The 22769-nt window shown below is 44.4% G+C and overlaps 1 protein-coding gene across 2 annotated transcripts in view; it reads right to left on the minus strand.

The window, feature by feature from the left end:
- FA2H (fatty acid 2-hydroxylase) overlaps positions 1-22769 on the minus strand; it is a 65411-nt gene that overhangs the window by 25062 nt on the left and 17580 nt on the right. For both annotated transcript variants that reach the window (XR_014528844.1, XM_083515206.1), the window contains one exon: positions 8262-8354. Coding sequence is in view for 1 of the 2 variants with exons in the window: in XM_083515206.1 (XP_083371332.1) it covers positions 8262-8354 (93 nt within the window). In the remaining variant the exon portion in view is untranslated. The remainder of the gene's footprint in view (positions 1-8261; positions 8355-22769) is intronic.

Below are 22769 nucleotides of genomic sequence, written 5' to 3' on the forward strand. Positions count from 1 at the left end.
GGCGCGAGTGATCATGCTCTTCTGAAGTTTACTATACAGAGGAAAGGAGCAGCCAAGCATACTAGGACTCAATTTCTTGACTTTAAGAAAGCCGACTTCATAAAACTTAGGGAAGTGCTGGGTGAGATCCCATGGACAGTAATACTAAAAGGAAAGAGAGTTCATGATGGCTGGGAGTTTGTTAAGAGGGAGATAGTAAAAGCACAACGTCAGGCAATACCAATGAAACGGAAACATGGAAGGTGCCTAAAGAAGCCAGGGTGGCTATCTAAAGAACTTTTAACTGAGTTAAGATTAAAAAAGGATGTGTACAAAAAATGGAAAAGGGGGGAAACCACCAAAGAGGAATTCAAACAAATAGCCAGCACGTGTAGACACAAAGTCAGAAAAGCTAAAGCACAGAATGAACTCAGGCTTGCTAGAGAGGTTAAAAGCAACAAAAAAGGCTTTTATGGGTATGTTCGTAGCAAAAGGAAGAACAAAGAAACAGTGGGGTCACTCAGAGGAGAAGATGGGGAAATGCAAACAGGGGACACAGAAAGGGCTGAACTCCTCAATGCCTTCTTTGCCTCAGTCTTCTCCGATAAAGAAAACAATGCCCGACCTGAAGAATTTGGAGCAAATGATTCAGCAGAGGAAACACAGCCCAGAATAACTAAGAAGATAGTACAAGAATACTTGGCTAGTTTAGATGTATTCAAGTCTCCAGGACCAGATGAACTGCATCCAAGAGTATTAAAAGAACTGGCAGTTGTGATCTCAGAACCACTGGCAGTCATCTTTGAGAATTCCTGGAGAACAGGAGAAGTCCCGGCAGACTGGAGGAGGGCAAATGTTGTCCCTATTTTCAAAAAGGGGGAAAGAGAGGGCCCAAATAATTATCGCCCAGTCAGTCTGACATCAATACCAGGGAAGATTCTGGAGCAGATCATTAAGCAAACAGTCTGTGAGCACCTAGAAAGGAATGCTGTGATCACCAATACTCAGCATGGATTTCTGAAAAATAAGTCATGTCACACTAACCTGATCTCATTTTTTGCCAGAATTACAAGCCTGGTAGATGAAGGGAACGCAGTGGATGTAGCCTACCTTGATTTCAGCAAGGCATTCAACAAGGTGCCCCATGATATTCTTGTAAAGAAGCTGGTAAAATGTGGTCTTGACTATGCTACCACTCAGTGGATTTGTAACTGGCTGACTGACCGAACCCAAAAGGTGCTCATCAATGGTTCCTCTTCATCCTGGAGAAGAGTGACTAGTGGGGTGCCACAGGGTTCTGTCTTGGGCCCGGTCTTATTCAACATCTTTATCAACGACTTGGATGACGGACTCAAGGGCATCCTTATCAAATTTGCAGATGACACCAAACTGGGAGGGGTGGCTAACACCCCAGAGGACAGGATCACACTTCAAAACGACCTTGACAGATTAGAGAACTGGGCCAAAACAAACAAGATGAATTTTAACTGGCTTCTTTAGGCACCTTCCATGTTTCCATCTCATTGGTATTGCCTGACATTGTGCTTTTACTATCTCCCTCTTAACAAACTCCCAGCCATCATGAACTCCCTTTCCTTTTAGTATTACTGTCCATGGGATCTCACCCAGAATTTCCCTAAGTTTTATGAAGTCGGCTTTCTTAAAGTCAAGAATTTGAGTCCTAGTATGCTTGGCTGCTCCTTTCTGCTGTATAGTAAACTTCAGAAGAGCATGATCACTCGCGCCTAATGATCCTTCCACTTCTACCCCACTAACCAGTCATCAACATTGGTTAGGACCAGATCTAAAATGGCTGTTCCTCTTGTTGCTTCTCCCACTTTCTGGACAATGAAGTTGTCTGCAAGGCCAGTGAGGAATCTGTTTGACCTTATGCTCTTGGCTGAGTTTGACATCCAACAAATATCCGGGTAATTGAAGTCCCCCATTACTACTATGTCAAGACAAACACACCCACTGCCTCACCTGCAGATGCAAAGGGAAAGCAGAGTTGTGTGTCATCAGCATGTTGCTGACAACGTACTCCAAAACTGTGGATAACTCCAGTCAGCAGTTTCATGTAGATGCTTAACAGCATAGGGGAGTAAACTGAACCCTGATGAAACCCATAATGAAGGCTCCACAGGGCTGAAGAAGACTCCCCAAGCAACACCCTCTAGTCCATCCATGCACTACCGGAACCGCTGCCGCAAAGTGGTGCCACCCAGCCGTAACCTGGACAGCTGCTCCAGAAGGATACTATGGTCAATGATATTGAAAGCTGTTGAGAGCTTGAGGAGAAATGACAGAGATGCATTTCCCATGCCTCTCTCCTGATAGAGGTCATCCTACAGGGTGACCAAAGCAGTTTCTGTGCCAAAACCCCCTCATCTTTCCTATTGCTATTCCAACAACGTATTTCCCACCTGCCCCATATACTGGTAACGGAGGACTCAGCTCAACCTTGCCAGAGAAATTCAGACCCTGCCTCCTTAAGTTAGGGCTTATCGCCCTTTCGCCCCACTCTTTCCAGGAACAAGCCCACACTTAAAAGGTCCATGTAAAGCATTTTTTTCCTTTGCCCTGAGCCATACGCCAGTTTGAGTTTTCTTCAAATTGTGCTCTGATTGAGCTTTAAAGAGCAGCTTTTCATGGGGGAAGCTCCAGAGCAAAAACAAAACGGGGGGGGGGGGCACTCAGTCACGGAGCTTTAATGTACGGACCTCGCCTGGGAAAAGCGGAGGAAAAATCATTGTGGCTATGCTTATGCTAAATGGGTGAAACCTCAAAGGCATCAAAAAGGCTGGAACCTCCTTCAAGAGGGGGTGGGGGGCATAGTTAAGAGATGCAAAGGCACACACCACCAAACTGCAGGACATCAAGACCACATCCACACCATACATTTAAAGCACCATGATACCACTGTGACTGTTTAAAGTGGGTCTGTATCAAATTTTGTTCTGGCCATGGAAGCAAGTGAGGCTGGCTCTTTCAACTGTGGCTGCTGCTTATTATGGGGTGTCCTCCTTCACAGGGATTACCTGGAGCTAGTCTTCATTTCTGCTAGGAGTTGGGCAAAGCCTTTTAATATGCTCAAATTTGGAAAGCTGTGTTCAGTACACGCTTGAATTTACTGATCTCTTATCTATTCCTAGAGTTCCCTGTGAAGAGGAATTGAGTGTGATTTCACACACACCCCTCCCTCCCTTCACTGTCCCCTTCACTTTGGGTGTTGTGGTTGTTTTTCAGGTTGCAAGCTTGCGGCCAGGGACAGTCTTCTTTGAAGTGACTTTATGTAAGTCACTCTGGGAGACTTTTTGGCTGGCCCAAAATGTTCTAAAGAAATAAATATTTCTTCAATTACGGTAACTCCCGAGAACAGGGCCAGATTTAGGTTTGATGAGGCCTTAAGCTACTCAAGGTAATGGGGCCCTTTATATGTCCAGCTGTCCTTTGTCAACAACAAATTGTCACTGTTTTTTGTGTTGAATATATGCTATATGGTAATTTACGGACCTAATAGGTATCTAAAGCTATTTGCACATGTTGCCATACAACCAGTCCATGCAGAATGTAGACACCCTATATATAGAAATGAGCAAACCAGTGACATTTCAGGGAGCAGGTTAGCAGGCAAGGCTCATTACTTACATCACAGGAGCCTACACAACACAAAACACTGTTGCTATATATAGGTTTTATTTTACTTGTTTTTTATCTTATATTTTGGAAATGTACATCCAGGTTTTTTTCCTTTAAATTTTTTTGGGGGCCCCAAGAGAGTGGGGCCCTAAGCTATAGCTTGTTTAGCTTATATGTAAATCTGGCACTGCCTGAGAATATTGTACAGAACCACATCAAAACCTTGCAAAAGGCAAGTTGTGTTCAAAGGATTCCCTCTTACTTGTCAGCAATGGTAGGGTTGCCAGATCTTGAAGAGCAAAAAAGAGGACAACCCCCCCCCCCGGACATTTCCTTTAAAATGTAAAAATATGCCCAGATGGGCATGTTGGCCCTCAAAAGAGGACATGTCTGGATTTCCCCCGGACATATGGCAACCCTAAAATGGTTACGTTCTCTAAAGAAGACGATAGGTTGGCTTGATATGTGTTAAACAAATTCAAGTTAGAGGTACTAATAAGCACCTCAGTTTCTTCTGGATGGTTGCCAAACGAGTGACAATTTAATCTAATGCCACCCGGGGGAATAGAAAAGCAAGCAGGCCTATTATATTCTATATCATATGCTGAGACCGATGGTTTTCTCCCACGATGATTATGGACTGCATTTATGTCACTCACCTGAGTTGCTTGCACAGGGAGACAGTCTTCCCAGGCCTCATACCACCCACTCACTGGCTTGTTCTCACAAATCCAGATGCTGTCAAATCATCACATTCCCCTTCCCCCCCCCCCCTTTCCAAGTTAGGATGGCCACTTACCCATTGCCAAATGAGAGGGGTGAAAGAGGACACAGGTTTGCATAAAATGGGCATACACGTAGATGAACATTTAGGAATAAGGTCTGTAATATCCACTGAAATAGAGCACATGCCACCATAGTGAAGAGGACTGTGACCAGGTGACAGACATCTGTGTCTACTCAATCTACCTGGTGTCCAGGTACTCCGAATTGACGGGCAACTCCATGACCCCTTCAGATCTCTCTTATTAGGGTTCCTCGTCTTTAAACTGTATTTAGGAAGCTGCCTACATACATAGAGTCTCACCATTGGTCCATCTAGCTCAATAAATAAATAAATATCTGCTTTCTTTCTCCATGCCATGCATGATTTTATAAACTTCTGTCATGTCACCTCTTACCTTTTCTCTAAAACTAAAAAGCCCCAAATGTTGTATGCTTTCCTTATAGGGGAATTGCTCATTTTGCTTTCCCTTTTTCCAATTCCTCTTTATCCGGTCTTTTGATACCCGAGACGTCGTATCTATTTATGAGGAGTCATAGCTATATATCTTTCTGGAGCCACCTTGTTTCTGTGCTTGAAAGTTGTTTTGAATTGCTAGACACCTGAAACAAGCCCTGGGTTGTTTCCAGGGATCCTCCAAAGACTGGAGGTCTTGCTTGGAGTTGCTACTCAAAATCTATCAGGCGGGTTTTTCTGGTTTTCATTTTGTGGAGCTGGCTGGATTTCAAGACAGACACTGGGGGAAAATAATCTAACCTCTGGGTTGGCACTGCCTTGACTTTGCAGAAGTAGCAAAACACTGACAGCCTTTTTGAAGTGAGGCAACCAAAACTATACACCATATTCCAAATTAAGTTGCACCATACATTTTTATAGCGGCGTGAATTAGAGTGTCAGACTAGGACTTGGGAGACCCAGATTCAAATCCCTAGTCAGCCATGAAGCTCTCGGGCCAATCGTTGCGTCTCAGCCTAAGCTACCTCACAAGGTTGTTGCGAAGATAAAATGGGGGGGGGGGACTAAGCACACCATTTTGAGATCCTTGGAGGAAGGGGGAGATACAAATGCAATAGTGGCTCTCTGGGGTTTCAGGCAGGGAGGGAGATGTCATCGAGGACTGAATGTAGGACCTTCTGCATGCAAGGCAGGTGCTCTGTCACAAAACCATGAAAGGGACTTGGAGTACAGAAGAATATTAGCAAGGGAGGAAGTAAGTAAGCAATGGATTGAGGAGTGTTTCACACAATAATGAATGTAAAACAAAACAACAAAAAACCCAACAGCCTAGAATTTATTAAATCCTACTCTTGCCTGTTTAAAGCTGCTTCTTTTTCAAAGAAAACAAAACAAAACAACACACTGCATTATAGTACTGACCTCAGCCCACAAAAACAACTGCAATTCGGTGGCAGCATTCACCACAACGCCTGCCCTCTTACCCTCTCCCCAACTATTAAAAAGAGTGGGTGCTTGGCAGCAGAACAAAACTCCATCCAGTAGGAAAGTAAGATCTTAGCATTGCAAGGGGCTGGATGACCCTCTGGGTTCCTTCCAACTCTAAAATTCTATAATGCTTTGTTGCTATTTCCATTTTTATGGAGAAAACGATAAACAGAGAAATGGAAATAGGCATCTTCTTCCTTATGAGGTGATGGCACCAGCTGTGGCAGTCTCCACAATCCCTTCTCTCTCTCTCTCTCTCTCTCTCTCTCTCTCTCTCTCCCCCCATAGTGGGCATGTGGCAAGTTAAGTTCTTGACATTTCCACATTGCTGAGAGGGGGAGAGAGAGAGAGAGAGAGAGCGTGTCCTCATGCACTTCAGTGTTTTAATGTGAATTTCTCCTAATATACACCTTTTGTGTGGAATTTCCCCTAATGAAACGCATTTTTGTATCTTATTTTCTATACATTTTATGAGCATTTTACCCTAATCAAAGAATCATAGAATGTATGGATATTTGTACAGGTAACGCACAACTTACGTGCATTTAAATTGTGCATATTTGGCTTTACGCATTTGGGGGGAGAGAATAAAGGGGAAAAATTAAAGGGAATGTAAAAGGGGCGCGGTTGCATGGAAAATGACTTTGGGAATCCCATCCACCATTGAACACAATTTGCTTTGACTAATACACAAATTTGACTTTAACACACGATCCCCAGAACATAACTCTTGAGTCAGTTGAGAGTTGCCTGTACACGTTATTTGGCTCAAGGACTGCATTGCAAAATTATGGGGGAGTGCAAATATCAATGGATGGCTGTGTTTTGGTTCACAACTTGTTTCAGCAAGTGTGAATTACCGTATTTTTCACTCTATAAGACGCACCAGACCATAACACGCACCTAGTTTTTGGAGGAGGAAAACAAGGAAAAAAATATTCTGAATCCCAGAAGCCAGAACAGCAAGAGGGATTGCTGTGCAGCGAAAGCAACGATCCCTCTTGCTGTTGTGGCTTCTGGGATAGCTGCGCAGCCTGCATTCGCTCCATAAGACGTACACACATTTCCCCTTACTTTTTAGGAGGGAAAAAGTGAGTCTTATAGAGCAAAAAATACGGTAAATAGATTCATCTTTACATGCAAATTGAATTGGATTTTTCCTCATCCCTAGAATATAACCAGGATGGAAAAAGAGTGTCCCTTCTCTCCTGTCCTTCAAAACATTTTACATGAGGGGTTGTCAACGTTTTTTGAGCCAGTGACACATTTTGATTTTTGAGAGAGTGCCAATCAGAAAATGGCTGCAATGGGGAGCATGGCATAACACAAAATTAGCATTCAACCATAATGAGGCTTTTCTCATAATGGAGAAAAGGCTTAACTTGTTGAATTTCTGTTGAAAATAAGACAGGAACAGGAAAAGTGAATGAAAGGGCAGGGGAAAACAGCAGCTCTTTCAGACACTGTGGGTTCTTATTGCATGGTGTCCAAAAAACTCACTCATTAATAACAGCTCTTACTTCACTCACTGGCAAAAAAAAACCACACATGCGGAAGCAACCAGGCTTGATCCTTTCACAGAAATTGTTTAGATGGGTACCTGCACATTTTGATTCCTAACTTTCTTTCTAGGAGGGATAGAGACTAACCCTGTTTTTAAATGGAAGCCTCTTGCCTGGGGGTTTCAAGGAAGGCATTTACAGGCCCCATGGCACTTGTGGGTGCCAGGTTGATAACACCTCTTTCTCCTCCTAAATTGCAGTGTGTGGGGTGGAATCGTGACTGCAACTCCAGTGAGGATGGATGGGAATATTTAACCCTTTCCTCACCTACATAATCACTGCCCCCCTCCAACATGTGCAGACTGCCCCCTCTGCCACAGGGTGATGTAAGTCTGAGTGCAGAGTTGCTCTTCTGCTTCTAGGTTCAGAACAGAACAGCAACCATTGGGTTAAACGGTCCACATTTGGAAGCCATCTTGAAGCAGCTCACCACGAAAGGCAAAAATGCCCAAGTCATAATTAAATGTGTGGAAGACAAGAGAAAACCATTGTGGTTTTGACTCATGGGAAAAGACTGTGCCTCCAGGCAGGCCTTCTGCACACTGCCCAGAGTGTCTCTATGCAATAATTTGCATACCAGGCTGATGCCTGTAAGCTGCATGTACAGTCTTCTACGCTGGAATGCCTAAGACGCCACAGATAGCGTCAAGAGCACAAATCATCCTGAATGAAATTTACAATACCCTTGCAAAGGCACCTGAAAAGGAAGTCTGAGCAGCTACCACCGACTCCTGCAACATGCGACTGATTGAACATGCCCTTCTTGAGATGCTTTTTGGGGTGTCTCCAAATCCTTCTGCAACTGGCTCTTCACCACCAACCATTTGAAGCACACCTTCTGCTCTGCCTCTTACCTGGTCTTCATCCACTGCTTTACACCTGGGGTCCATCCTGCTGTCCTTTGTTACTGCTGGAAAACTGGAGGAGTTCTGTTCCTTGGGGTGATCCTAGGAGATTAAAAGAAGCAGAGACGGTTTAATGCAAATGTGCAACTGCCCAAGGCCAAACTCCTTCACTTTAGTTGCCGGTTTCCACCCTGCCTGGCTATCAGAAGGACCTTGTTTAATCCCGGCAACAGCCCTGTGAGGTAGATTAGGCTGGGAAGCAGTGACTGGCTTCTAAGGTCACCCAGTAAGAGCCATGGCCCAAGTGGGTATTTTAATCCTGGTCTCTCAGTTCCTAGTCTGACACTCTTAGCCATAACACCACATAATAGACTGAGTTGTCCTCAACAAACCTGACTACGAAACAGTGCAAAAACTCAATAGGTTTTAATTAACCCTTCATCTTTGCTAGAGTCAATAATGCCTGCCAATTTCTCGTTAAATCTGACATAATCCCTTAAACTTACCACACTTTCACTCTGCCCACTCACTAGCAGTCGGTATCACTCCTGATCTTTTTACACATTTTATACAGTGAACCAGAAGTGGCCAAAAAAGGGGGCACAGCAAGAAGGAGCAGGCGTATGTGTGCTCTGCCATTGCATTTTTGAATGCTATTTAGTTAATATATATTTTTCTTACAATTTTTCCTTTAATATGCACATTTTTCTACACATTACTCAAAGAGCTGCATTGCAAATTTCAGAGGCGTGTGAACTTGGGAGGAGAGCACAGTTTGGGTTCATGTACTGTTTTGAAAATGGAAAACCAGATAGATGAAGATAACGATTAAATGCCCTACCCTAATTAAAAGCGGTTAAAACAAATTACAGTTCTAGGAATTTGGCAGGTTCCGAAAACACACATCTCATGTGTCATAGTTAAACTACAGTTTAAACTGTAGTTTTGCTACACACATAGTTAAACTATAAACTATAGTGCAGGGTTAAACTGTGGAACTGGCTCCACAGGAGGCAGTGATGGCCATCAACTTGGATGGCTTTAAAAAAGAATTAGATAGACTTCCGGGGAGGCGCCTCCGGCAATGGCTGGATTCCTCTGATCGGGAGGAATCAGCCCCGTGGAAATCTGTGTCTGGCCGCCACGGCGAAGGCGGAGACCCATTAAAATTCACAGGCGGGAGAAGCCTGTGAGCCTGGGATTCGACGGGCACCTTTTGCGCCTCCCCCACTCGCAGGGAAACCCAATTTCGGGGATCCGAATTATCTGCTTCTTCCACGGAGCGAAGCCGTATAGCTGTTGTCGGAGAGCGCTGACTTTTTCCTGCGGACAATTTGACTCTAAAGTAACTACCCATGAGTAGAGCTTAATCGGGAAAATTGGATTTTTTAAAACGTCTAATTTGGCATCAAAACGGGGAAGGTTCAATACAGGAAGTCCACCTTCCCCTTTTGTAAATAGACTGAAGCAATTGAGGCTGCAAGCTGAAGTCTTGGAAAGCCTTTTGTAAAGACTAAATTTCCATAAGTAAAGAATATAACCCCCCCCCTTGGAGGCAGGAGAAGGGGGGGAGTTGTGGATTGAGTTTGCCTGTGGAAGAGACCAAGAGAGGCAAAATACCGCCACTCGGACCGTGGGGACGGGCTGCTAGTAGGTCCGACGTTTGGTGGGGTGTTTATTGACAGCGTTTGGATTGTTCATTGACAGCTAGCATAAGAGAAGATACATTGTTTCTACTGTCTCCAGCAGTGAAAGTATCTTTGAAATTAGTTTTGGGTCGTTTCAACTGTGCCTATAAGAGGATACTATGTATTAATACAAATAGAAACTGTTTCCCTCTAGTGGAAGTTCTTGAAACTGGCGGCTACATAAGATCTGGGCTGGGAAATTTCCAGCAGTAAGATAACACCCATGAGACTGTGAGATTGACCTTGAATCTATTGAGTGTTATGGCAGATGGAAAAGACGGAATGTCGCCAGAAGAGGCCTTAGCGATTGTATTAGTGAAAATAAATGACTCGCTGGAACAACTTCACAAGAAAATGGATGTGATAAATATGAAAGTGGATGCTGTAAATATTAAAACTGACTTAATGGTAGAAAGTTTAAATAACCTGGGACAAAAGGTGAATACTAATATAGAAACCACCCAGAAATTGATACAGGAATCTATCTTGATATGGCAAACTGCGGATGAAGTTAAGGAGAAAACCCTTGCTGCTGAAGTTAAAGTAATTCAACTGGAAAGAGTCCCATCCATTCAAGGACAACTTTATGAATTCAAGCTGACATTGGTTATGACTGAACTTAAAGCAAATCAGATGAAATTGAGGATCAGAGCCCTACCCGAGGAAAATGTGAATTTATTCAAGGGCAATTGTGAAGGACGTTGGCTTGAAGAGAAGGGGGATTTGGAAACAGGGTTAAATTGGAAGTGGTTATTGTTGGGCCGAGTTGTTGTGGTGGGGATGAGGGTTGCTGTGATGTTGGGGATGCTGCTTTTGTTTCAAACATTGCAAGCTTTGGATGGGAGGGATTGTTTCAGGAGGTGGCAGAGGGACATCTTTAGATTTGCTTGGCAGGGCAGGAAGCCCCGTGTAAAACTTAAGATATTAACGGATGCTAAAGAAGGAGGTGGACTTGCCCTGCCAGACCCCTAAGTTTTGTTGTGAATCATCTGCTTTTTGCTGGCTGAGAGAATCGGCAGAATCCGAGACCAGGGAGAAGAGCTGGTGGAAGAAGACTGGAAGTTTAAAGACTATTTATAGAAATATTGCAAAATTAATGAATGTTAGAACACAGTTGGAATGAAGTTATATGGCTTTAGCAGAAATGTTATAAGGAATTAAGTATAAATAGATCAATAGAGTATTAAAGGGAACAAAATAAGGTTAGAATGTGTTAAGATAATTATAGGATAGAAAACAGGGGGAGATGGAAAGGAATTGCTGAAATAATTAATTGATGTGGAATACAAAAAGGGAGGTGTGAGGAAGTCGTGGAAATAAGCGAACGAAAGATATGACATTGAAATTGTTTAATATGTTTTAAATGGTCTTTGTTTTGTTTTATTTGTCTTATGTGTTAGTTTTGTAGTGTTTTTGTATTGTGTTGTGTTGTTTTTCGTTTGTGTGTTGTTGTTTTTGCTTTTTTATAGTGTTTAAATTTAAATTTTTGGAAACTCAATAAATATTATTTTAAAAAAAAAGAATTAGATAATTCATAGAGGAGAAGACTATCAATGGCTACCAGCTGCAATGGCTCTGCTCTGCTGTATGGTTCTGAATGCCAGCTGCTGGAAACCACAAGGGCAGAGGTGACTGTTCTTGCACTCAGGATCTGGGTGGCCACTGTGAGAACAGGATGCTGGACTAGACGGGCCACTGGACCAAGTCGAGCAGGGCTCTTCTTGTGTTCTTATGTCAAAGAGGTGTGTCTCCAGCAATTGCAAAGTGCTATACAGTGAAGCTGCCAGACACACCTCTTTGGGGAGGGAATTCCATAATCTAGGGGCTGCCACCAAAAAGGCCCTCTCCTGGGCCAGCCACCCCAAACTTCTGATGGCAACCAAGAGGACCCCCTTTGCCAGTCTTAACACAAGAGAGTTTGTAGGGAATGAGGCGCTCTCTCCAGTATTTGGGGCATGCAGATATTAAAATGTGAAGCCAGCTGGATTCCTCTTCCATCCCTCATTGTGATGCTGTTGTGCATAAGGCCCATGCTGCTGGAGTGTGCACCAACAAGAGCCTCTCCCCCAGGCCTTGGGGAGTGAGCATGCTCAACTCATGCCATTGAGACATCATCCGGACCCCAGGCAAAGTCCAAGGAAGCTACTGCCATGGAGGACAGCAATCTATGCACAAGCTCTGTCTGCAACTACCGCATACCAAAGTCATGGAATCAAAAAATTGTAGAGCTGGAAGAGACCCCAAGGGTCATCTTGTCCAACTCCCTTGTAATGCAGGAATCCTGCGCACAGCCGTCCCTGGGTGGGCTCAAGTCACCAACCTTTTGGTCAACAGCCAAGTGCCCTGACCCACTGAGAGTCACCTGTTAACCAACCACCTCAATAGCTTCGTCAAGCGGGCTTTGCTTCATTAACCTGACAGCAGGGTGAGCCTCAGGGAGCTGATACAAATTGCCGGGGCATGGGGGTCTGAAAGGGGGCTCGGCTACCTTGCATAATTTTAATGTAATTCTTAACAATATATGCATTTGCTGTTCAACGCCACACAATTCTGAACAAAGACTTGCAAAGTTCTGCCGTTAACCAAGCATCTCCGACTCTCTATGAACGTTCGCTGGTGCACTTTGACGGTACAGCAGCGCAGCCTCACCATATTATGTGCAGTGTGTTTGTATGGTTTTCGCATGCGAACATCGTGTGAATGCAACACTGTTGCTGGGCGATACACGTTGTGTTTTGCTACGCACACAAGTTTAACGTTTGAATAATTCAGTTAGTTCAGCAATGGCTGTGCGGGCGATGATACTATTGAAATTAGTCATAAGGATATGAATAGTCTCAAGAAATATTATCATATTTATTACTAATAAAAATGAGAGCATGCATTTATTTTATATCCTGTGTAATGATTTAGAACTGCTCCACCCTTTGTTTTGTTGGCCTGAACTTCCTCATGGTAATCCAGGTGACCACTGGGACTGGAGAAGATAAGGGGAGTGGATGAGCCTGATTATAATATAATATAATATAATATAATATAATATAATATAATATAATAATACAGTGGTACCTCAGGTTATATACACTTCAGGTTACACACTCCACTAACCCAGAAATAGTGCTTCAGGTTAAGAACTTTGCTTTAGGATGAGAACAGAAATTGTGCTCCGGCGGCACGGCAGCAGCAGGAGGCCCCATTCGCTAAAGTGGTGCTTCAGGTTAAGAACAGTTTCAGGTTAAGTACGGACCTCTGGAACGAATTAAGTACTTAACCTGAGGTACCACTGTATAATATAATAGCAATTTATTATTTATACCCTGCCCATCTGGCTGGGTTTCCCCAGCCACTCTGGGCGGCTCCCAACAGAATATTAAAAACACGATAAAACAACAAACATTAAAAACTTCCCTAAACAGGGCTGCCTTCAGATGTCTTCTAAAAGTCAGATAGTTATTTATTTCCTTGACATCTGATGGGAGGGCATTCCACAGGGAGGGTGCCAGTACTGAGAAGGCCCTCTGTCTGATGGCACACACAGGTCCTCCACCAGAGACCGTATATCATGCTCCGTGTTCAGAGACTATTATCAGAAGCTGATCACCAGAAGCAGGGCCTTTCAGATGCTGGGTATGGAACACCCTCCCTGCTAGGGAGGCTCACTCAGTTGCTTCACATATAGGCAAAGCTTGCTCCTTTTTGGAAAGCTTTTTGGGGAGGATGGGAGCTCTAGATGTGTTCACACAGTCCTTTTTTAATAAATATTTTTTATTAAATTTCCAATTAACAAATCAATCATATCACATTAATTCCAAATTATACCAATACATAATAAACTCCAAATATTTAGCTGAATTTTAATTTTTTGTTGGGGGTACCCATGCTTCGAGTTCAGAAAGGGTCCAATCATCTCATATTTCTGCTGCTTTGATGTTCACAAGTCCCATCTTTCCATCTCTTTGTTGTTATCCTTTACAAATCCCATCTTCCAATCTTCTTGTTGTTATCATTTTTCTTCTTAATAACCTCTGAATTATCTCCACAAGCAAATTGAAGCAAACATTATTATAGTCCTGTGTGGGTTTTCACGCAGATCCAAAAGTCCTGTTCAAACGGCAGGCGTCATTTCGACAGTTCCCATAAAATACAGTCTAAGCGTCTGCTCATTAACTTTCCCAGACCAGTTGCTCCATAAATCAGCCTTTCCAGGTGAGTTGTTGCCAATTCAGCCGTGGAATTCAGATATAATAATAAAACCGTAGCACCACTCCCCCTTTGACTGTAAATCTTGCAGCCAAGTCTGTCTCATAATGGCGGCTCCCAATTAGAACTGCGTCACACCAAAAGCCTTTTGTTTCCTTTCCAGATCTTCCGCAAAACAAAGCCTTTGGTTAATAATTTTGTTTCCACACAGTTTATTTTCCCATCTCACTTGCTATCAATCATAATTTTTGGGTCAAAATTAAGGGAGAGAAGAATAACAGTGACCTCATTGTGGGAGTTTACTATAGATCCCCAAGCCAAACGGAGGACATAGATGATGCCTTCCTGGAACAGATGGCCAAGCATGCAAAAGGAAGGGAGATAGTAGTAATGGGGGACTTCAATTACCCGGATATTTGTTGGATGTTAAACTCAGCCAAGAGCATAAGGTCAAACAGATTCCTCACTGGACTTGCAGACAACTTCATTGTCCAGAAAGTGGGAGAAGCAACAAGAGGAACAGCCATTTTAGATCTGGTCCTAACCAATGTTGATGACCTGGTTAGTGGGGTAGAAGTGGAAGGATCATTAGGCGCGAGTGATCATGCTCTTCTGAAGTTTACTATACAGCGGAAAGGAGCAGCCAAGCATACTAGGACTCAATTTCTTGACTTTAAGAAAGCTGACTTCATAAAACTTAGGGAAATTCTGGGTGAGATCCCATGGACAGTAATACTAAAAGGAAAGGGAGTTCATGATGGCTGGGAGTTTGTTAAGAGGGAGATAGTAAAAGCACAACTTCAGGCAATACCAATGAGACGGAAACATGGAAGGTGCCTAAAGAAGCCAGGGTGGCTATCTAAAGAACCTTTAACTGAGTTAAGATTTAAAAAGGATGTGTACAAAAAATGGAAAAGGGGGGAAACCACCAAAGAGGAATTCAAACAAATAGCCAGCATGTGTAGACACAAAGTCAGAAAAGCTAAAGCACAGAATGAACTCAGGCTTGCTAGAGAGGTTAAAAGCAACAAAAAAGGCTTTTATGGGTATGTTCGTAGCAAAAGGAAGAACAAAGAAACAGTGGGGTCACTCAGAGGAGAAGATGGGGAAATGCAAACAGGGGACACAGAAAGGGCTGAACTCCTCAATGCCTTCTTTGCCTCAGTCTTCTCCGATAAAGAAAACAATGCCCGACCTGAAGAATTTGGAGCAAATGATTCAGCAGAGGAAACACAGCCCAGAATAACTAAGGAGATAGTACAAGAATACTTGGCTAGTTTAGATGTATTCAAGTCTCCAGGGCCAGATGAACTGCATCCAAGAGTATTAAAAGAACTGGCAGATGTGATCTCAGAACCACTGGCAGTCATCTTTGAGAATTCCTGGAGAACAGGCGAAGTCCCGGCAGACTGGAGGAGGGCAAATGTTGTCCCTATTTTCAAAAAGGGGGAAAGAGAGGACCCAAATAATTATCGCCCAGTCAGTCTGACATCAATACCAGGGAAGATTCTGGAGCAGATCATTAAGCAAACAGTCTGGGAGCACCTAGAAAGGAATGCTGTGATCACCAATAGTCAGCATGGATTTCTGAAAAAAAAGTCATGTCAGACTAACCTGATCTCATTTTTTGACAGAATTACAAGCCTGGTAGATGAAGGAAAATCAGTGGATGTAGCCTACCTTGATTTCAGCAAGGCATTCGACAAGGTGCCCCATGATATTCTTGTAAAGAAGCTGGTAAAATGCGGTTTTGACTATGCTACCACTCAGTGGATTTGTAACTGGCTGACTGACCGAACCCAAAGGGAACCACCATCAGTGGTTCCTCTTCATCCTGGAGAAGAGTGACTAGTGGGGTGCCACAGGGTTCTGTCTTGGGCCCGGTCTTATTCAACATCTTTATCAACGACTTGGATGACGGACTCAAGGGCGTCCTGATCAAATTTGCAGATGACACCAAACTGGGAGGGGTGGCTAACACCCCAGAGGACAGGATCACACTTCAAAACGACCTTGACAGATTAGAGAACTGGGCCAAAGCAAACAAGATGAACTTTAACAGGGAGAAATGTAAAGCATTGCACTTGGGCAAAAAAAATGAGAGGCACAAATACAAGATGGGGGACACCTGGCTTGAGAGCAGTACATGTGAAAAGGATCTAGGAGTCTTGGTTGACCACAAACTTGACATGAGCCAACAGTGTGACGCGGCAGCTAAAAAAACCATTGCAATTCTGGGCTGCATCAATAGGAGTATAGCATCTAGATCAAGGGAAGTAATAGTGCCACTGTATTCTGCTCTGGTCAGACCTCACCTGGAGTACTGTGTCCAGTTCTGGGCACCACAGTTCAAGAAGGACACTGACAAACTGGAACATGTCCAGAGGAGGGCAACCAAAATGGTCAAAGGCCTGGAAACGATGCCTTATGAGGAACGGCTAAGGGAGCTGGGCATGTTTAGCCTGGAGAAGAGGAGGTTAAGGGGTGATATGATAGCCATGTTCAAATATATAAAAGGATGTCATATAGAGGAGGGAGAAAGGTTGTTTTCTGCTGCTCCAGAGAAGCGGACACGGAGCAATGGATCCAAACTACAAGAAAGAAGATTCCACCTAAACATTAGGAAGAACTTCCTGACAGTAAGAGCTGTTTGACAGTGGAATTTGCTGCCAAGGAGTGTGGTGGAGTCTCCTACTTTGGAGGTCTTTAAGCAGAGGCTTGACAACCATATGTCAGGAGTGCTCTGATGGTGTTTCCTGCTTGGCAGGGGGTTGGACTCGATGGCCCTTGTGGTCTATTCCAACTCTATGATTCTATGATTCTATTCTATGTAAAAAGGTAAAGGACCCCTGAATGGTTAAGTCCCATCAAAGGTGACTATGGGGTTGTGGCGCTCATCTCTCTTTTCAGGCCAAGGGAGCTGGCGTTTGTCCACAGACAGCTTTCCAGGTCATGTGGTCAGCATGACTAAACCGCTTCTGACACAATGGAACACTGTGACGGAAGCCAGAGTGCACGGAAATGCCGTTTACCTTCCTGCCAGAGTGATACCTATTTATCTATTTGCACTGGTGTGCTTTCGAACTGCTGGGTTGGCAGGAACTGGGACAGAGCAAAGGGAGCTCACCCCATTGTGGGGATTTGAACCACTGACCAAGTGGCTCAGTGGACTACCCACCCCCTTGTAACAATACATAAAACATAGAGAAATAAACACTCTGTCCATACTCAGAGCCATTCCCTGCACACATTACTGGCTCCTGTTTGCAAAGGGGGCTGAGATGCCTCACATTTCCAAGCCAGACTTTGGTGTTTGGTCCTTCTTGGTGGGCGGGGGGGGGGGGAGAGAGAACAAAGCTTTTCATCCCCCTTAAGGAGGGTGGAACACATATGATTCTATACTCAGCATGAACTCACCTTAAGGTGCCAGAGTTGTTGTCTTAAAAATTAAAAATGTTGGGATGCAAATTGTAAATGTCCCAGTTGTACAGCCCTTTGTTTCATGGACTGGTTGGTTCAGAGGAGTTGATGGGAGACACCAGACAGGGAACCCCCAGGGAAAGAAGCCTCAGAACTAGGCCTCCTAAAGAGAGTTTCTGGCTCTGGTTTGTTTCTTTGAATAAAGAATTAACTTCACTGCTCTCAGATTATTTGTTGTTTTGTCGGTGACCTACGCCTCACTCCAACCCTGACAATAAGCCTCAGGGCGAGGCTAGCAATACCCAGAGGGACAGGATATGAAGGAGCACTGTGGGTGTGGATGTCTGTCATGAAAGATTGTAGACGTGAGCTGTGCCACAGCTGCTGATATGATATGGGGACAGAACCAGGAAGAACACCAGGTATTCGAGTCCAGCTGGTAGCAGCAAATGAAATTCTCTTCTGTGCCTTGGTCTTCCTGCATTACTCAGATTCTTCACCTACGCAACTCTAGATCAAACTTGCATGCCTTTTATTAGGGCTTGCTTGCAAGCAGACACACACACCCTCGGTCCATAAGAGCACAAAGGCAGTCCCAGTTTTAACTTGGCCAAGGCTAATTATCTCGCTTTTGCAGAAACCCACGCCTTCGCTGGGCAGGAGTGATAAAAATGGAGGTTGTGGCAGCAGCTTTCAAGCGGACTTTTGTTCAGGAGTTGGAAGGCCTTGCCTGCCAGGCCAGAAATCCCATTGAATGCCCCTCAGTGGCATCCTCCAGGGCAACACAGAAGCCACAAGAGGACAGAACAGAGTCCTCTTTCAGACTTGCCTATGGGAATGGAAACCAGCAGTGTTTGATCTCTTCCAGCTACTAACAACAAGGCAGAGCAAGGCAAGAGCTGGCCTTGCTCCCTTCTGCATTGCCTCGCAAGTCCCAGGAAAGGCAAAGCTGGCAAAACACATGGCTAGGCTGTCCTGATGAGACCACCACAGCTGAAGGTTTGGGTGGTGATTTCTGTTCTATTCTACAGAAACTAATGACGCTGCACCACTGGAGAGAATGCTGAGGAACATCTGCATGCGAGTGCTTTTCTTCCATTTTTCACGTATAACAACATGTCATTGCAGTACACAGAAGTCATATTTGGTCTGGTTTGTCTGGTGCACAATAGTTCCTTTGGTGTCATGACCCTTATTTTCACAATGCATCAGGAGAAGGTGAAGAACAAAGAATTGGTCCATTTCAAGTCTCTCCAGGAGAGAAGGTTTTTAAGCAGAGGTTGGGTGGCCATCTGTCATGGATGCTTTAGCTGAGATTCCTGCATTTCAGGGGGTTGGACTAGATGACGCTTGGGGTCCCTTTCAACTCTACCATTCCATGTTTCTAGATTTCTATAGACTAGAAAGAGAGCCCAAGAGTAGCCCTGAACATCACTGACCAATTGCATCCAGTATTCCAGCCACATTCCTTCTCAGAAAAGGATGCGCTTTCAGAAACCACCCATCACAACCTGCTCTTCTAATGCGCTCTTTATGGGGCTGCCCTTGAAGATATTGTTTCATGTTTGTATTCAGGAGTTGCGGGCAGGTGGCGTGCTGAATGTCACCCCCCCCCCATTGAGGACACCCGGGGTGGTCTGCACCCACCGCACCCCCCTTCCTATGCCTCTGCTGCAGCTTGCCTCATCCCTGACCATTGACCATGCTGGCTGGCGCTGATGGGAATTGGTTCCCCAAACACCTGGAGGGCAGAAGGTTGGGGGAGTGTTCCTCAGACCTGGGCCCCAAATGTTGAAATGTTGTTGGACTACAGCTCTCATCATCTCTGCCCATTGGCTAAGCTGGCTGGGAATAGTGAGTTGTAGTGCTACAACAGCTGGGGAGCCAATATTAGGGTTGCCATATGTCTGGGAAATCCTGGACATGTCGTCTTTTGGGGGGCCTACATGCCCATCCGGGGGGATTTTTACAATTTTAAGCAAATACCCAGGTATGTAGGGGTTTTTTAAAAGTGTGTGTGTGCGCGTAGGCTTGTGGTTGGGTGACCTGGGTTCTGTCTCTGTCTTGGGCTCTGTTTTGGGTTTGGCAGCAGTGGACAGCCAGGAGCTGAGCAGGGTGATCACCCAAAAAAAAGCTTAAGAACATTTTTTGTCCAGATTTTTACCTCTGGAAATATTGAAACCCTAGCCAACACTGAATAAATTAAATGAAGCTAGTAATAAATTGAGCTTCCTTTAAACCTCTAAGGAAAACATGTGGGTGGTTCCTTCAGGAAAACTCATATAAATTAATTGCACCTCTCATCTGTGTGTTGAATACATGCAATCACCGAAGTTATTAGGGATTATTGGTTTCCCTGGTATCATTTGTTCTCACACTTTAATCTTTTAAAGTACATCCATCGCTGCCTTCATCCACTTCAAACATACGGTCTTCAAACAAAAACACCTTGAAGGTCCCAGGCCACAGAGAGGTTAGGCTGGCCTCAACCAGAGCCAGGGCTTTTTCAGCTGTAGCTCCGATCTGGTGGAACGCTCTGTCACAAGAGACTAGGGCCCTGTGGGACTTGACATCTTTCCGCAGGGCCTGCAAGACAGAGCTGTTCCAACAGGCCTTTGGCCAGGGCACAGCCTGACTCCCTCCTTTGGCAATCCTCACAGAACCTCTAGCCCAATGGTTCCCATTAATTTGATTGGAATTAATTTGATAATGAAATGATTTTAGAATGATTTATCGTTTTACTGTTGTTAGCCGCTCTGAGCCCGGCTTCGGCTGGGGAGGGCGGGATACAAATAAAATTTATTATTATTATATGATAAAACTGCTCTTGCCTGGGCAAGTTCTAGGTACTTCCCAGGCATTCTTGCACTCTCAAAACGCTTCTCTCTGAACTGGAATTACAACAGCCCTGCAGAAACAATCTGCAATGGTTCCAGTAGCTCAGGGATAGCCAACATACTGTCCAGATGTTGAGACTACAACTCCCATTATCTCTGACCCTTTGATCATGCTGGCTGGCTACAGCGGCTGTTGAGAGTTGTAGTCCAGTAACATGTGGAGAGCACCCCTGCGGTAGCCGTTTAGTCACCTGTATGCCTAGAGGGGGGAGGCAACATCGTTGCCCTAATGCAGAGAGGCTATCTGCACAAATTGGATCAATCATCATTTACCTTCTTGCTAGGAAGCTCTAGAAGCAGAAGTTGTGAAATGGAGACTTAAGGAACTGGAAGGGAAATCCACAACAGTGCACCTGTTCCAAAACTGATAGATAGTATTGCTGCCACCCCAATCTCTGAGTGGTACGAGATGCCAGGAGCTCCTGGAACTTACCCAGGGTTCATGCTTCCTTTTGGAAATGAGGCACAGCAGCAACTGTGGTGTCTTTATAATATATGGTTTATTTACACATATATACAGGGGTTTTTTAGCCGGAACTCAGCTCCAGCACCTCTCCAGTGGGCGCCACTGCCATTCTAAGAGAACGAGGGAGGTGTTCATGGTGAGCTCTGATACCTCTTTTTCTGGGGGCGGAAAATCAGCGCATATATACAACCTGAGCCTACGATGCAGGGGCTCATAGAATCAACACCTCAAAGGGGTCTTGTTTCTCCCATAGCCGCAGCCTCAGATTCAAAAATTGTTCTGTCTCCGTTTTCTCCCAGCTTGCTGCTTTACACCTAGCTCACCTCACTGCCCTCTCCCAACTCTCACCTTTGTCGTTTTCTAACTGCTAGCCAGTTGATGGGGAGAGCACCCATTTGCCATCACACAGAGGCTCTTTCCTTTGTTTCCCTTAATGGCCCATCACCCAAGCGATTACCTCAACAGAGGAAGCAAGCCTGGATTATATTTTAACACTTTCTGGATCCAGGGGTTAGAAGGAGCTCTCATACAGCCTACTCCCCCCCCCAACTCATAACATTATGTTTGTAGTGCAGATGTGTCCAGTGAGTCACTAGAGCCAGAATGGGGACACTATGGCCCTCCAGATGTTGTGGAACTATACCCCACCCCATAACTGGCCATGCTGGCTGTGGAGGATCATAGCTGGAGTTCAAACCATCCATGGGGCACTTCCAGGGTTCCTCCAGACAGCCTGTTTATTGAGCATTAGCCCTGATTCGCCTGCGCAAAGCTTAGGTGGAGGCAAGACAATGTCTGGTCTTTAGTGAGCATTTGTTCCAGTTGGTTTGTGGGTAGGAGTTTTCCTCCTGATTATCACACAGGTGATTTTCACACATGTTTTCCCCTTCATAAGTTGTTTATTATCCCTGACACTTTCCTAAGTGGGATAAAGTCCATTTTTTAAAAAAGAAAAAGAAAATTGGATTTGCTGCACTAGGCTACTTTAATTGCACAAATGTAAATTTCTGGTATGTGGCTGAATCTCTCCCGCAAAATACTGGCAATCAGGAGGTGATACAGGTTGGAGGAAGCATCATGTGCTTTTACCCCAGTTCTTAACCCATCCCTATTCTGAGAGCGCAGCATTTCAAGACCCAGGATTTGGCTCATCATTTGTATTACACAAGCGAGCTCAAACTACTGGCACAAGAACTTTTCCTATCCCCACAGGCAAAGATTTCAAAATGGAAACCAGAGAAATTTATCCCATGACATCTTTCTGACTTCTGGGGTGGTACCAACATGACTCATAGAAAGGCAGTTCCACAATTGCCTTCATAAGAGTCACAGCATCATTTCCAAGAGACCATAGAATTAGGCAACTGATCCCCTTGAAGTTGTAGGACAGGCAGAGAAGGGGTGTGGATTGGAACAGCACTCCTTTCATTAGCAGCAAAGCCCAGTTCTCCAAAAGGAAGCAGGGAGGGAAAGCCCTCAGACTGATTAGCCATAAACTGCTACCTTCCCTTTCACTCCCCAGCAGAGATGGCAGAACCTGACAATTTCAGTTTCTGTCCGTTTCTCATTCCCTCCATCTTAAGTCCAGTTCTTCACATTTCCACATCAGTTTATGATCACAATTTTAAAAAAAAACAAAACCAAGAAAGTTGTTGGGAAAATTGACACATTTTGTGTACTGTACATACTTTTGCCTGGTATATACACATTTCTGCAAAGCAATTTTCCATAATATAATCTATTCTTGTATGATGTTCCCTGATCTCTGCATGCCTTGCCCTAGTAAATACACTCATTTCTTGGCTGGAAATTCCACACTGCAAATTTTGGGAAAGGGCAAATTTAA

Source organism: Podarcis liolepis (genome assembly GCF_965112155.1).
Source record: "Podarcis liolepis genome assembly, chromosome: 7".
NCBI lineage: Eukaryota > Metazoa > Chordata > Lepidosauria > Squamata > Lacertidae > Podarcis > Podarcis liolepis.